This window comes from Macaca mulatta, chromosome 11 (assembly GCF_049350105.2).
Source record: "Macaca mulatta isolate MMU2019108-1 chromosome 11, T2T-MMU8v2.0, whole genome shotgun sequence".
NCBI lineage: Eukaryota > Metazoa > Chordata > Mammalia > Primates > Cercopithecidae > Macaca > Macaca mulatta.
Genome location: NC_133416.1, coordinates 51,669,416 through 51,685,513, shown reverse-complemented (window position 1 = coordinate 51,685,513; position 16,098 = coordinate 51,669,416). Strand labels below are relative to the sequence as shown.

The 16,098-nt window shown below is 37.5% G+C and overlaps 1 protein-coding gene across 3 annotated transcripts in view; it reads left to right on the top strand.

Annotated features, from left to right (window-relative positions):
* Positions 1-16,098, top strand: part of NELL2 (neural EGFL like 2) — a 371,218-nt gene that overhangs the window by 201,031 nt on the left and 154,089 nt on the right. For all 3 annotated transcript variants that reach the window (NM_001261759.1, XM_015151473.3, XM_015151472.3), the window contains 1 exon segment: positions 5,975-6,100. In NM_001261759.1, coding sequence (NP_001248688.1) covers positions 5,975-6,100 — 126 coding nt within the window.

Sequence of the window (16,098 nt, the reverse complement as noted above, 5' to 3'; positions counted from 1 at the left end):
CATGCAGCCATTAATAGTAGTCTTTTGTGATCCTTTGTATTTCTGTGGTATCAGTTACATGGTCCCCGTTTTTGCTTATTTGGTCTTCTCTGTTTTATTCTTTGTTATTCTATATAACAATTTATTTTATCTTTTCAAAAAGCCTACATTTCATTTTGTTAATTCTTTGTATTGTCTAATAGTCTGTTTTGTTTCTGCTCCGATCTTTGTCATTTCTTTTCTCTACTAATTTGTGTTTGGTTTGTTCTCACTTTTCCAGTTCCTTGAGGTGCATTGCTATATTGTTTATTTGAAATATTTCTACTTTTTGATGTAGGCATTTACTACTATAAATTTCCCTCTTAGCACTGTTTTTACAGTATCCCATAGGTTTTGCTGTGTTGTGCTTTCATTTTCATTTGTTTAAAGAAAGCTTTTTATTTTCTTCATAATTTCTCTATTGGCCCAGTGGTTGCTCAGAAACATGTTGCTTAATTTCCCTGTATTTGTACAATTTCCAGAATTTCTGTTGTTATTGATTTCTAGTTTTATTCCATTGTGTTCTGAGAATATACTTGATATGGTTTTAATTTTTGAAAATTTTTGAGACCTGTTTTGTGGCCTAACTTGTGTTCTATCCTGGAGAACTTTCGTTGTGTTAGCGAGAGGAATGTTTATTCTGCCACCATTGGGTGAAATTTTCTGTAAATGTTAACTCCATGTAGTATGTAGAGCAGATTAAGTCTGATCTTTCTTTGTTGATTTTCTGTCTAGATGGTCTGCCCAGTGCTAAAACGAGGGTGTTGAAGTTCACAGCTATTATTATATTGGGGTCTCTCTCTTTTGCTATAATAATATTTTCTTTATATAACTGGGTGCTCTTGGGTTGGGTGCATATACAATTACAATGTTATATCTTTCTACTGAATTGATTCCTTTGTCATCTATATTGACCTACTTTGCCCCTTTTTATGTTTTTTAACTTGAAGTCAATTTTTGATATAAGCATAGCTACTCCTTCACACTTTTGGTTTTCATTTGGATGGATTTTTTTCATCCCTTCTCTTTTAGTCTATGTGTGTCTTTATAGATGAAATGGGTTTCTTGTACTTGTATCTTGTTTTTTAATACATTCAGCTGTTTTATATCTTTTAATTGATGAATTTAAGCCATTTACTTTCAAGGTTTTTATTAATAGGTGGGGACTTCTGTCATATTGTTAATTATTTTCTGATTGTCTTACATATGCTTTCCTCTTCCTCTTTTGCTGTTTACAATTTGATGGGTTTTTTTAATAGTGATAATATTTGACTCCTTTCTCTTTCTCATTTGTGTATCTTCTCTACCAGCGAGTTTTATACTGTCATGTGTTTTCATGATGGTAGATATCTTTCTTTCACTTCCAGATATAGGATTACCTTAAACATTTTTTTGTAGGGCTGGTATAATGATGATTAATTCTTTCATTATTTTCTCATCTGAGAAAGAATTTCTTTCCCCTTCATTTTTGAAGAATAGCTTTTCTGGGTAACATATTCTTGGCTGCCAGTTGTTGTTTTTCTCTTTCAGCACTTTGAATACATCACTCCATTCTCTCCAGGCCTCTCTGATAGGGATGCTCTTATATATGACTTCATGCTTTGTTCTTGCTGTTTGACTTTTGACAGTTTTACTACAATGTGCCTTGAATAAGACCTTGTTGAATTGCAGCTATTTGGGAATATTTGAGCTTCATGTGCCTGGATGTTTATAACTTGCAAGAGTTGGGAATCTTTCAGCTGTTGTTTTGTTAAATAAGTTTTTGATGCATTTGTTCATCTCTTCTCCTTCTGGAACTCCTAAAATTCAAATTTTAGTTACTGTATAGTTTCCTGTATGCCACCTAGGCTTTCTTTATTTCATTTTATTCTTTTTATTCTGTTTTATTTCTTTTGATTTTGGTCTGAGTTATTTCAAAAGCCCTGTCTTTAAGTTCAGAAATTCTTTCTTCTTCTCCTTGATCTAGTCTGTTGTTGAAGCTATTATATTTTTTATTTTATTCATTCAATTATTCCCATCTAGGATTTCTGGTTTTTTCTTTTTATGGCGTCTATCTCTGTTGAATTTCTTATTCAGATGATGACTTGTTTCCCTGATTTCTTTGTGTTGTTTATCTGTGTTCTCTTGTATTTCACTGAGTTTCTCTAATGTCATTCTTTTGAATTCCTTTTTAGACATTTTATAGATTTTCTTTATGTTGGGATCTGTTACTTGATAATTATGATGTTCCTTTGGAGATGTCATGTTTCTTTGTTTTTTCATGTTTCTTGTGTCTTTATGTTGATGTCTGTGCATGTGGTGAAATAGTCTCTCCTTCCAATTTTATGGGCTGGCTTTAGTGGAGAAAGACTTTTTTCTATAGATGTGTCTGTATTATCGGTTTAGTAAGATGCTGTTGCTTTGATTCTGGATAGGCACAATTTTGTAGTCTCTGTATGATTTATCATGCTATAATTAGTGTCATTGGTGCCTATGAGTTCCTCAGTGACTTAAGCTGTGATTGTTAGTGGAGGTTTTGGTGATGCTTTGCTGGGAATGGGAATTCTAGGTGTGCTGGTCCCTGGGTACCAGTGGTGCATTGGTGGGCTGGGTGTGGCTAGTCCTTGGGCCCTCAGTGGCATACATGAGCACCAGCAGTGGCAGATATGGGTGGGCCTGTTCTTGGGCCTCTGGGCAGTATGCTCAGGTTCTGGTAGTTGCAGTGGTGGGCCAACTGAGTGGGTCCTTGATCACTCAGACAGCATTTCTGACATGGATGGTGGCACTAGTGGCAGTTTTCCAACCCTCAGGTCTCTGAACCACATGCCCATGCACTAACGGTGATGGCAGTGGGTTGGGCATGCTGGTTTCTGGGTTCCCTAAGAGGTACATGTGAGTACTGATGGTGGGTAGGGTAGGCCTCTCCTTAATGCCCCTGGATAGTGTGTATATGTTCCAGTGGCAGCAGGCATGGCGAGCCCATACCCAGGCTCCTGGCCAGCACAAGTGGGCAGTGTGGGATGATCTCCAGATTCGTGATAGTGCACGTGGGCACCAGCATTGGTGGCAGGAGGCAAGACAGGTCTCTCAAGCACCATGATGGTGCACCTAGGCCCTGGCTGTGCTGGGTAGGATGGGTCAATCCTCAGGTCCCTGGATAAAGCATTTGGGTGCTAATGGCAGGGGCAGTGGGTGGAACAAGCCTATCCTCAGCCCCCAGGAGGGCACATGGCCAGTCTTGAAGGCAAGTACAGGTACATGGTAGCCCTGCTGCTGGAGAGGGTAGGATTGTTGTCATTAGCAGTGACCCTGGGCAGTCAGCTCTCAGTTTCTGGGGAGGGTATGCTTTGGCTTCCTTTGTCCCAGGGGCAGCTTCCTTAGTGTGCTGTATCATCTATTCCCCAGTGTACAGGACATTGTGTGGACTAAAGTGCTGGGGACCTGGTTGCGTTGCTGGGTCCAGTTGGTATTATGGCAGCATAGCCCTCTGGATGGACATGAAGGGATGCCAGTGGTACTCCAGGGATGTAGAAAAGCAGGGGTTTTTGGGCCCCAGGGTAGGATATCATCTTTTGAGAGATAGACTCTCAAAATGGCGCCATTGCTGTAGTTGCTTGGGTCTCAGGGGGGTTTATAGGTCCCTACATGGAACAATGCCATCCTACGTATTCTAGGCAACTTCCTATACTAGGCTCAGGGCCTATGAGGGCACAGGGTGTCTTTTGTGGCTAGGATTATATGACACTGTGGTAGGAATGTGGACCCCTGCAGATCTTTCACTTACCTTTTCCCCACAATAGATAGTTCCTCCTGGCTTTGAGCTGATCTTGCCTGGGCCAACTGCTTCACTTCTCTCTCCCATGCCTCAAAGGTTCTCTGACACTTCCCTGCTGACTTTCAGAGTTATCTGTTAGAAACTCAATTTGACATGTGGCTATCTACTCACTGTTATGATCCTTGTCTGTCAAAGAGATGAGTACCAGGCTCCTCTAGTAAGTATTTTGAATCCTCACCGTGCTCAGTGGTGATTGCTAACCTTGGCTATGCATTAGGTCAGAAGTCATCAACTTTTGACCTGTGAGCCAAATATGGCTGGCTCACCATCAATTTTTGTCAATGAACTTTTATTCCAACACTGCCAAGTTCATTAAATTTATGTGTTGCCCATGACTTCCAAAGTCTAGAAAATTTACTATCTGTCCCTTTACTGAGGTTTTTTTTTTTTTTTTTCTGACCCCTGTATTACACTCATCATGGAGAAGATTTTTTAAAAAAATCATTGCATGTGTTCCACCACAAACAATTAAATTAGAACTTGGAGTGGGGTTTTGGAAGTTGGCCCAAGAACCAGTCTTTTTTTGTTTTCGTTTTTAACATCCCAGATGAATATGATGGGCAAAGTTAAGAAACACTAATAGATAATTTATACCCTTGAGGAATATGTGGTTTGTTCAGGAGAAAGAAACTCATACAAATTAATAAAAATAAAATTGATGCATCTATAATGGAAACATTTACAAAGTCCTGAGGGAGCACTGCATTGGGAGTATTTTAGTTCATTAGGGAAGTTTTTGTAGGAAGGACATTTAAATAGATTCTTGAAGGATGAATCTACCAGTAAACAAGATCCACTGGGATGGTGTCAGGGAGAGAAGGAGTAGCAGTTATAAGTAGAGAGAACAGCATATATAAAGGACGACAGATAAGAAAGAGCAGGTAGGTTAGAAACTATGTGGCCAGAACACTGAGAGGGGAGAAGGGAGTGAGGTCATCAGATGTGAAATTGGAAAAGTAAAGACCAAACCAGGAAACGTTTTGTAGGTTCAGATAAGAAGTTTAGAATTTATTATGTTGTCCATGGAATTGAATAGAAAATTGAATTTCTCTAGGACTCAGGTTTTTCCCTCTGTAAAATAAATAGTTAACTCAGATGAATGATAAGAACCCTACAGTTCTAAAATATAGATTCCTAGATTATGCAAATTATTTCTTTTGACATTCTCAGGACTGGGAACATAGTTGGGCTTACACAAATGACATGGCCCCTGTAGTGGTGTGTCACCTATCCATCTCTTATAGTTGATCCATTTCTGTTAACAGTATAAATGAATTCAGTGCTACTTTGTGGAATCATCAGAAGGATTTGAGAATGCAGACTTCTGGATGGGAAATTCCTTGTCTGACCAATGCATTAAGGCCCTTAAATACTTGTAAAATGATTTGTATTCTATACAGAGAGATACTGTTAAATGAAGACAGTTTCATTGTGAAAATTCACATTCTTCACAATTAGTAGCAGTGCTTCTTATGGGTTAGCATCCAGAAATCGTTATACATACTCATAACTTGGTGTGTGAATTACCATGTAAGATCTTCAATATAATATCTGATTTTACTATTTTGTAACTTCTCATCTATATCAGGTCTCTATTGTAACTTTATCTGTGTTTGTATACTTACTGGGATAGCTGTATGTCTACTTTTATCTCTAATAAGCTCATGCAATTGACTTCATGTCTTTAAGTGAAATTGTTACAATTCTGGTTTATATCGAACACTTTATTTACCTCTTTCAGGGTCTGCTCTACTGTACCGAATAGCTGGTGAATCAAACAATAATATGTGGCAGGCTCTGTGATTGAAGATTGTTAGATACTAAGGCAGCCCAATCTTTGCATTCTGATTCATTTTATCAAGCATAGGCAGATGAATGTGCTGAAAATTTCAAAAGATATTTAGATGATGCAAGTTAAAACAGACAGACTTCTTCATAACTCCAAGAAGAGCTGTTGGAAAAAAAAAACTCTTGATTTTTGTCATTGGAACATTAAACACTCCTAGCAAAGGAGATATCATGAATGCTTTTTTGAAATGCTATTCATTTAGTAAATATTTCCCTCTCCCTACCAAAGAAAATAATATAGGAGCTCCGGAATATTACCCACTGTTGACCTCTTTGTCCTGTTTTTCTTCGCAGACATCGATGAGTGTGCTGAAGGGCGCCATTACTGTCGTGAAAATACTATGTGTGTCAACACCCCGGGTTCTTTTATGTGCATCTGCAAAACTGGATACATCAGAATTGATGATTATTCATGTACAGGTAAATGGTGGCTATTCGTGAAATAAAATCATTTTATGTCTTGTTTACTTTTAAAAATTTCTTTGACTCTCATTTTTTTTGATAAGTGTACCATAAATACAACAAAAAATAAGCAAAATCATATCTTGATTTGGCAGTTATTTCTTTATCTATTCTAAAGAAAAAAAAACACCTGCTTGCTCTGGATAAACATATACTCCAATTTGGAAGATAAAAGCCCTAGAAAATCAGTATATGCTACATTTATACTTAGTATTTACGCTCAAAACTTGTGTGAAATACTATGGTCAATCTGAGAAACAAGCCCTAAAGGATATATGATGATAGATTTTTGAATAGAAAAATAATAGCATAAATAATGTGATTTTTTTCCACATTTTTAGAGTTTAGAGATTTTTAGAGTTCTTGGATATGGGACTATTAAAGATAATTGAGTTTCTTCACACGTCTGAGAAATACAATTGAGAACTACATGAAATAAGTTTTCTATATTTTTTGTTGTATGAAATACCACTCATTCAGTATCATCCAAAGTCTTGTTAGGGATATTGTGTTAGTAGTGTCTGAAGTTGGTCCTGGCTTGAGGTAATACAGTGTATTCCTTTTATTCTATAGCTTTCTACCTGTAGAATATGCAAAAACAAAACAAAACATGGTGCTAGAAGAGTAGCTTGAATACTATAGGATTTGAGGAAATGTTGGTGTGAAACAGAACATTTCTTTCCATCTCTATATTTTTAAATAGAAGAAACAAAATAACATATTTTAGAAAGACAGGTAGAACCATAAAACTGGAGAGCACCCAAAAATGTTATTCTTGTCACCTATTTCTCTACCTCCAATTTTATGATCTTTATCAGATGCAGGTATAAACAAAACCTAGATGTTTTCAGGGAGACTCCATAATCCTCCCTAGTAAAAATATGAATCTATAATAGAAGTATCATTTTGTCTTTGTTTCAGTTGTCTGCTTCTAAGTCTTCATTATAGTGTCCATACTGTCTGCTAATTGATAACCTTATCACAGGGAAGGATCATCCTCTAAATTCAAATGTAGTATTTATAAAAACAAAATGATGCCATTCAAAAATAATGAGAAGTGACTTCCCAATTTATGGAAAATAACTGAAGATATCCTGAAGGTAGAAGATATTTAATATAAAAATGCTGATGGATTTACAAATTCCTATCTTTTTTATCAGTTCATCCTAAACATTTCCAAATTATGGAAACAATTCTCCATTTTTTAGACAAAATTTAAGTACATTGAGTGGAAGAGTGTCTTGAAGTAGGACCACAGAGATGCTTTTCAGCATAAAAAGAATATAAAAGAACAACTTATAATAAATAAATGGAAAATATCATTTACTATACTACTGATAATACCAATAAATCTGAATTTCCACTTAATCTTTAACAAGAAAGCTAAGATAAAACCTCTGCATCTTAGAATGCATATATTTCAAGGTGTGCTTATTAAAAATTAGTGCTAGCAATTTCAGGGGAGTCCACTGATTCTTTGATATTATAGACTTGAAAAGCTTTGTGCATTTTTATATTTCCTAATGATTCTTTTTGTTTTTCTTATATTCTTAAAGTAGTGTTAGAAGTTTTAAGTGAAAGGACATGGGACATAGTTTGGCCTACTGTTGAGTAAGGAGTGTTTCTGCAGGGCAGGATATTTTTAAGAGATTCATTTCCGTTCTGAGTCTGTTGGATATAAATCCAAGGAATAGGTTAGCTTTCATATATTTACAGAGAATCTTCTGCCTTTGGCTTCACCTCTCCCAGTGCACTTTCCTTCCAAATAAAATCCTACAAATTAATGTTTGTTTTTGACTACTTGGGAGGAATTTTCCCTTACCATTTCCAAGTATCTAATGATATAAATGAACTATTCCTTTGTAGGAATGTGAAGGGAGTAGAAAATCATTTTAAGAAATGCTATTCAGACTGTGATTTTTTTGTGCCTAAGGAACAAGAGCCACAAAGCTCAGGATCTGGCAGATGATAAAATGTATTTCTTTAATGAGGCACTAGCATTTTCAACTAACACCACTATTTCTATGCTGTCACTTAAAGAGGAGAAACTTTCTTGCCCTTAAATTTCCACTCTATTATGACTAGGTCTATGAACACAAAACTTGGATTTTTTTTTTAGAGAGAATATAAGTCGATTTTATTTTTAGTCCAGAGTCAGGTGAATATTGCCAAAACTTTTTTTAATGTTAGGTCATAGAGGACTAACACATATTCCAGATTTCTGTAAGGGAAATACATGTTTACATTTTATGTCCTGGGATTGGTTCCCCCACACTTTGATATTAGGGTCTGTACAAAAGTCTTAAAGAAATTACTCCCCTAATGGGACTTTGCCTTGTGGCCAAAGGCTTCTAGCCTGTTCCTTTTTGAGAGCTCCCATTAGATCAGAGTAGGACTTTATTTATCTTATAAAAGATTGAGATTTATTTTTTTCTAAATTTTAGTAATAGACACCCACATACTTGTAGTAGAAGACTTTCCAGAATGAATGTCAAGCCATCACTGCAGAGCCGGTCCCTGATGTTTGTGACCAAGCTCTTGGAATTCCATGTTTGTTTTGCTTCTGTATCCCTGCCCCTCTTTCCTGTTAATGAGCCCCTTGCTAACAGAACAACAGATACTTCCAGAAGACTCTCAAAGTTGCTTATCCCATGTGGAAATTAATCATAGACATTCTAATTTAAAGAAGATTCCAAGAGCAATACACATTACTTAACAATGAAGAGCTTTGATCAATAAGGAAGCCTTTTCCTGCTTTATTTTTTTAACCTAGTAGCTCTGGCATACATATTACATATGCAAGTTGGTCAAATTGCATATTTTTTTCTTTCAGTTTCAGATGATTTGAGTTAGATTTTCCTCATGTTCATAAAATTTTGGAGATGGAAGAATTATTAAAGATAATCAAGTTAAATCCCCTAAGTTTCACAAATGAAGAAACCAAGGCTCAGAGAGATTGCTTTATCCATAGTTAAACATATAGTGAGAAGCAAAGGGGGCTAGAATATGAACCTTTTTATTGTAACTCTTATACTATTCACTGTTTGTCTAATTTGCAGCCATACAAAAATAAAGGGAAGTGATTCATATTTTATGTAGAAACACACTATTCAATACATTATGTTCAGTATTTAAACTGCTGTCTTTATAGGTTATTTAAGTTAATCGGCTTCAATTCCAAGAGAAATTTTTACACTACAGATCATATAATAATGACCCTAAATCAGAAATTAGTGGAATAAATATGAATCACCATTTTCTGGGCCTCTGACTCTATTCCAAAATTGTGGAAATGACTCAGTTGCACCATTTGCACAAATGATGCATTTGGTTTTGCTCTTCTAAACTCATTAATATAATTTTCCTTCCAGTGAAGGTGTTATTAGTTTTTCTAATTAATGCTTCATAATTTCTCTCTTTACATCCTTTCGTGTTCCTATAGAAAAAATACTGGGTATCACAAGGGGAGAGAGAGAGACAGAGAGAGAGGAAGAGGAGCAGGAGGGAGAGAGAAGAGATAAAGGAAAGGAAGGGGGAAGAAGAAGGGAAGGGAGAACAGAGAGAGGGAAATAGAGAAGAGAAAAAAATGGAAGGGAAAAGAGGAAAAGAAATGGAAAAGGGAAGGGAATGGAAGGGAAAACATGAGCCAAGATGCTTGAGGCCCATTCTTCAGGATATCTGCAAAAGTAACCTATTTTGTTTATGCATAACAAAGTTTCTTGATTACTTATATGGACTAATGGCTTTTTTGGTTCACTCCCATAAGCATTCATTAAATTGGGTAGATCTTCTTGAGTTTTACTGGTAATCTCTTCTTGGAACTGGCCTTGATTAATGGAAAAAGCATGAAACATCTCTAGAAATAAAGATGGAATTGTTACCAGTGGCAAATATCTGAGTCACACGTCACTATGTTACTGGTGGAAGATACTCGAGTTACTGGTGGTGAATTCCTACAGTTCTGCAACAACCTCACTGCTTGCTTCCTCAGAAGAAAGAATTCAACTGAGGATTGAGGGGCATAAGGCAGAAAAAGAGACTGAGGCAAATTTCAGAGCAGGAATGAAAGTTTATTAAAAAGTGTTACAGCAAGAAAGAAAATACACTTGAAAGAAGAGTCCCAGATGGGTGACCCAAAGGACAAGTGTTGTGTTTAACCTTGATCCTAGGACTTTATAGGCTGGCCCACCTCCAATGTGTTGCACCCCTTTCCCATGATTTTTCCCATAGGATGGGCTGCCTGCATGTGCAGTGCCCTCCTTGCACTTGTGCAGTGCCCTCCTTGTGCTTGGACAGTGAGCATGCACAGTGTGTTTAGGAAGTTGTGTGCATGCTCATCTGAGGCTTTCTTCCTTTTTCCAGTGCAATGCCCCTGGAAAGTCATACTATGACATTTTGTCTCTTTTTTTTTTTAAATTATACTTTAAGTTCTAGAGTACATGTGCACAACATGCAGGTTTGTTACATATGTATACATGTGCCATGTTGGTGGGCTGCACCCATTAACTTGTCATTTACACTAGGTATATCTCCTAATGCTATCCCTCCCCCTCCCTCCTCCCACCCACAACAGGCCCCATTGTGTGATGTTCCCCCCACCCCACAACAGGCCCCATTGTGTGATGTTCCCCTTCCTGTGTCCAAGTGTTCTCATTGTTCAGTTCCCACCTATGAGTGAGAACATGCGGTGTTTGGTTTTCTGTCCTTACGATAGTTTGCTGAAAATGATGGTTTCCAGCTACATCCATGTCCCTACAAAGGACAGGAACTCATCCTTTTTTATGGCTGCATAGTACTCCATGGTGTATATGTGCCACATTTTCTTAATCCAGTCTGTCATTGATGGACATTTGGGTTGGTTCCAAGTCTTTGCTATTGTGAATAGTGCCGCAATAAACATACGTGTGCATGTATCTTTATAGCATCATGATTTATAATCCTTTGGGTATATACCCAGTAATGGGATGGCTGGGTCAAATGGTATTTCTAGTTCTATATCCTTGAGGAATTGCCACACTGTCTTCCACAATGATTGAACTAGTTTACAGTCCCACCAACAGTGTAAAAGCATTCCTATTTCTCCATATCCTCTCCAGTACCTGTTGTTTCCTGACATTTTAATGATAGTCATTCTAACTGGTGTGAGATGGTATCTCATTGTGGTTTTGATTTGCATTTCTCTGATGGCCAGTGATGATGAGCATTTTTTCATTTGTCTGTTGGCTGCATAAATGTCTTCTTTTGAGAAGTGTCTGTTCATATCCTTTGCCCACTTTTTGATGGGGTTGTTTGTTTTTTTTCTTGTAAATTTGTTTGAGTTCTTTGTAGGTTCTGGATATTAGCCCATTGTCAGATGAGTAGATTGCAAAAATTTTCTCCCATTCTGTAGGCTGCCTGTTCACTCTGATGGTAGTTTCTTTTGCTGTGCAGAAGCTCTTTAGTTTAATTAGATCCCATTTGTCAATTTTGGCTTTTGTTGTCGTTGCTTTTGGTGTTTTAGACATGAAGTCCTTGCCCATGCCTGTGTCCTGAATGGTATTGCCTAGGTTTTCTTCTAGGGTTTTTATGGTTTTAGGTGTAACATTTTAGTCTCTAATCCATCTTGAATTAATTTTTGTATAAGATGTAAGGAAGGGATCCTGTTTCAGCTTTCTACATATGGCAAGCCAGTTTTCCCAGCACCATTTATTAAATAGGGAATCCTTTCTCCATTTCTTGTTTTATCAGGTCTGTCAAAGATCAGTTGGCTGTAGATGTGTGGTGTTATTCCTGAGGGCTCTGTTCTGTTCCATTGGTCTATATCTCTGTTGTGGTAACAGTATCATGCTGCTTCGTTACTGTAGCCTTGTAGTATAGTTTGAAGTCAGCTAGCATGATGCCTCCAGCTTTGTTTTTTTGGCTTAGGACTCTCTTGGCAATGTGGGCTCTTTTTTGGTTCCATATGAACTTTAAAGTAGTTTTTTCCAATTCTGTGAAGAAAGTCATTGGTAACTTAATAGGGATGGCATTGAATCTATAAATTACCTTGGGCAGTATGGCCATTTTCACAATATTGATTCTTCCTGTCCCTGAGCATGGAATGCTCTTCCATTTGTTTGTGTCCTCTTTTATTTCATTGAGCAGTGTTTTGTAGTTCTCCTTGAAGAGGTTCCTTCACATCCCTTGTAAGCTGGATTCCTAGGTACTTTATTCTCCTTGAAGCTATTGTGAATGGGAGTTCACTCATGATTTGGCTCTCTGTTTGTCTGTTATTGTTGTATAAGAATGCTAGTGACTTTTGCACATTGATTTTGTATCCTGAGACTTTGCTGAAGTTGCTTATCAGCTGAAGGAGATTTTGGGCTGAGACGATGGGGTTTTCTAAATATACAATTATGTCATCTGCAAACAGGGACAATTTGACTTCCTCTTTTCCTAATTGAGTACCCTTTATTTCTTTCTCTTGCCTGATTGCCCTGGCCAGAACTTCCAATACTATGTTGAATAGGAGTGGTGAGAGAGGGCATCCCTGTCTTGTGCCAGTTTTCAAAGGAAATGCTTCCAGTTTTTGCCCATTGAGTATGATATTTGCTGTGGGTTTCATTTTGTCTCTTAATGTACATGCCAGGGAAGTTGCTTCTCCCTGGCATCTGCATTCAGTTAACCCTTTAGTGAGACACATGTGGACCCTCAGGAAATGGCCTTTCCCTGGTGCTGGCTGCCAATTCATCACTTTTACAGAGCAATGTGATAATTGCCAAACCATCACCTGACATTCCCGGTGAGTGGAGGAGAACCCTCTCCTGCCCCACTCATGCCTGTCTAACTACCTGTAAGAGAATCAAGAATTTTGGGTAAAGATCTGAATGAAGAGGCACTCATTTCAGATCTTCCTCACATTTCTCTCTGCTCTCTACTGCAATGAAAAAGGAATTCCGATTCTTCTTTTGTGTTGATGAGCTCTATGTTGTGTAGTTCTTTAGAGTGGGAATAGGAGAATGGGAAGGATGGATGGGTAGAAGGGATGGAAAATTCTCTTGTCCCAGCCTAGGGATTAAATTGATCCTTTAGGGTAGTGGTTGTCAACTGTGCATTCCCACCTGACAAAGAATACTTGAAAATATCTGGAGATATTTTTAGTTATCACAACTATGTGGGAAGGGGTTACTACTGGGATCTGGTAGGTAGATGCTAGGGATGCAACTAAGCATCCTGTAATATTATTAAGCTAGCTATCTGCTTAAGGAAATGTTTTATTTCCTTGGGACCCCTTCAATGGGAATTTTTCTCTGGTTACCTTTCAGATGACTGATTAATCTTCATCCTTTACAAGATATCTGGCACAGGACAGCTAGGTCCCCACCCTACAAAAAGATTTACATGGCCCAAAATGTCAATAGTCCCAAGGTTGGGAAATCCTGCTTTAGAGTCACCCAATTAAAATTGTAAGATGCATATTTTCCTTTTAACTTTCCCTGTTCCCCTTTGAATTTCCTTTAGGCCCTGTATAGGGATACCTTCTCTTACTTTTTGTGTTCCCCAATGTCCTTTCATGGTCATTTGGCCACAAAAAGGACCCCGTTTTAAGTCCCACTCACCACTAAGTTCTTCTGTCTCCTTTCTTCTATCAAAACCCAGATTTTAACTTAACCTAGGTGAATGATTCTCCAATGATAAAATTACAGGCCTCAGCAGAGGCAGCAGAGAAAATTCCTTAGGGTCCCTCAAATGACACTATCCTGATGCATGCTCCATATACTTTCTACTGATTTTGACTGCTTCTATTATCCCAGGGCCTTTTGATGCTGGCTTTTGTCCATGTCACATATCATAGGAGGTTTATAAAGTGTCTAAGCACAAGGAGTTCTACTAGATACTTGAGTTTTTGTTGAAAAAAAGAAAACAAAAAAAGAGAGAGACTCCTCTGGTGTTCCTCAAGGAGTTTCACTTCTGAAAGTACTTAATTTTTTATAGCATTGAGTGTGCCTAGTGCTTATATTTTATTATCTTTTTGTGGTCAATTCTTTTTCTCTAACATGGTTGATGTTGAATTTTTTTTAAAAAGTTATCACTGATGGCCAGTGATGCTGAGCTTTTTTTCAGATGTTTGTTGGCCACATGAATGTCTTCTGTTGAGAAGTATCTGTTCATATCCTTCGCCCACTTTTTGATGGAGTTTTTTTTTTTTTAACTGTAAATTTGTTTAAGTTCCTTGTAGATTCTAGATATTAGCCCTTTGTCATATGGATAGATTGCATAAATTTTCTCCCATTCTGTAGGTTGCCTGTTCACTTTGAGGATAGTTTCTTTTGCTGTGCAGAAGCTCTTTGGTTTAGTTAGATCCCATTTGTCAATTTTGGCTTTTGTTGCCATTGCTTTTGGTGTTTTAGTCATGAAGCCTTTGCCCATGCCTATGTACTGAATGGCATTGCCTAGATTTTCTTCTAGGGTTTTTATGATTTTAGGTCTTATATTTAAGTCTTTAATCCATCTTATTTTTTGTATCAGGTATAAGGAAGGGATCCAGTTTTAGTTTTTTGCTTATGACTAGCCAGTTTTCCCAAAACCATTTATTAAATAAGGAATCCTTTCCCCATTGCTTGTTTTTGTCAGGTTTGTCAAAGACCAGATGGTTATAGATATGTGGTGTTACTTCTGAGGCCTCTGTTCTGTTCCATTGGTCTATATATCTGTTTTGGTACCAGTATCATGCTGTTTTGGTTACTGTAGCCTTGTAGTGTAGTTTGAAATCAGGTAGTGTGATGCCTCCAACTTTGTTCTTTTTGCTTAGACTTGTCTTGGCTATGTGGGCTCTTTTTTGGTTCCATATGAAATTTAAACTAGTTTTTTCTAATTCTGTGAAGAAAGTCAAAGGTAGCTTGATGGAGATAGCATTGAATCTATAAATTACTTTGGGCAGTATGGCCATTTTCGTGATATTGATTCTTCCTATCCATGAGCAAGGAATGTTTTTCCATTTGTTGTGTCCTCTCTTATTTCCTTAAGCAGTGGTTTATAGTTTTCCTTGAAGAGGTCCTTCACATCCCTTGTAAGTTGTATTCCTAGGTATTTTATTCTCTTTGTAGCAATTGTAAATGGGAATTCACTCATGATTTGGCTCTCTGTTTGTCTGTTTTTGGTATATAGGAATGCTTTTGATTTTTGCACATTGATTTTGTATCCTGAGACTTTGCTGAAGTTCCTTATTAGCTTAAAAGAGATGTTGGGCTGAGACAATGATGAGATACCATCTCACACCAGTTAGAATGGTGATCACTAAAAAGTCATGAAACAATAGATGCTGGAGAGGATCTGGAGAAATAGGAATGCTTTTACACTGTTGGTGGGAGTATAAATTAGTTCATCCATTGTGGAAGACAGTGCGGCGATTCTTCAAGGATCTAGAACCAGAAATACAATTTGACCCAGAAATCCCATTACTGGGTATATACCCAAAGGATTATAAATCATTCTACTATAAAGACACATGCACACGTATGTTTATTGCAGCACTATTCACAATAGCGAAGACTTGGAACCAACCCAAATACCCATCAATGATAGACTGGATAAAGAAAATGTGGCCCATATACACCATGGAATACTATGCAGCCATAAAAAAGGATGAGTTCCTGTCCTTTGCAAGGACATGGATGAAGCTGGAAACCATCATTTGCAGCAAACTAACACAGGAACAAAAAACCAAACTCTGCATATTCTCATTCATAAGTGGGTGTTGAACAATGAGAAAACATAGACACATGGAGGGGAACATCACACACCAGGGCCTGTTGGGGGTGGCGGGATAGGGGAGGGATAGCATTAGGAGAAAACTTAATGTAGATGACGGGTTGATGGGTGCAGCAAACCACCGTGGCACATGTATACCTATATAACAACCTGCACATTCTGCACATGTATCCCAGAACTTGAAGTATAGTTTTAAAAAAAAGAATTTCGGCTGGGCATGGTGGCTC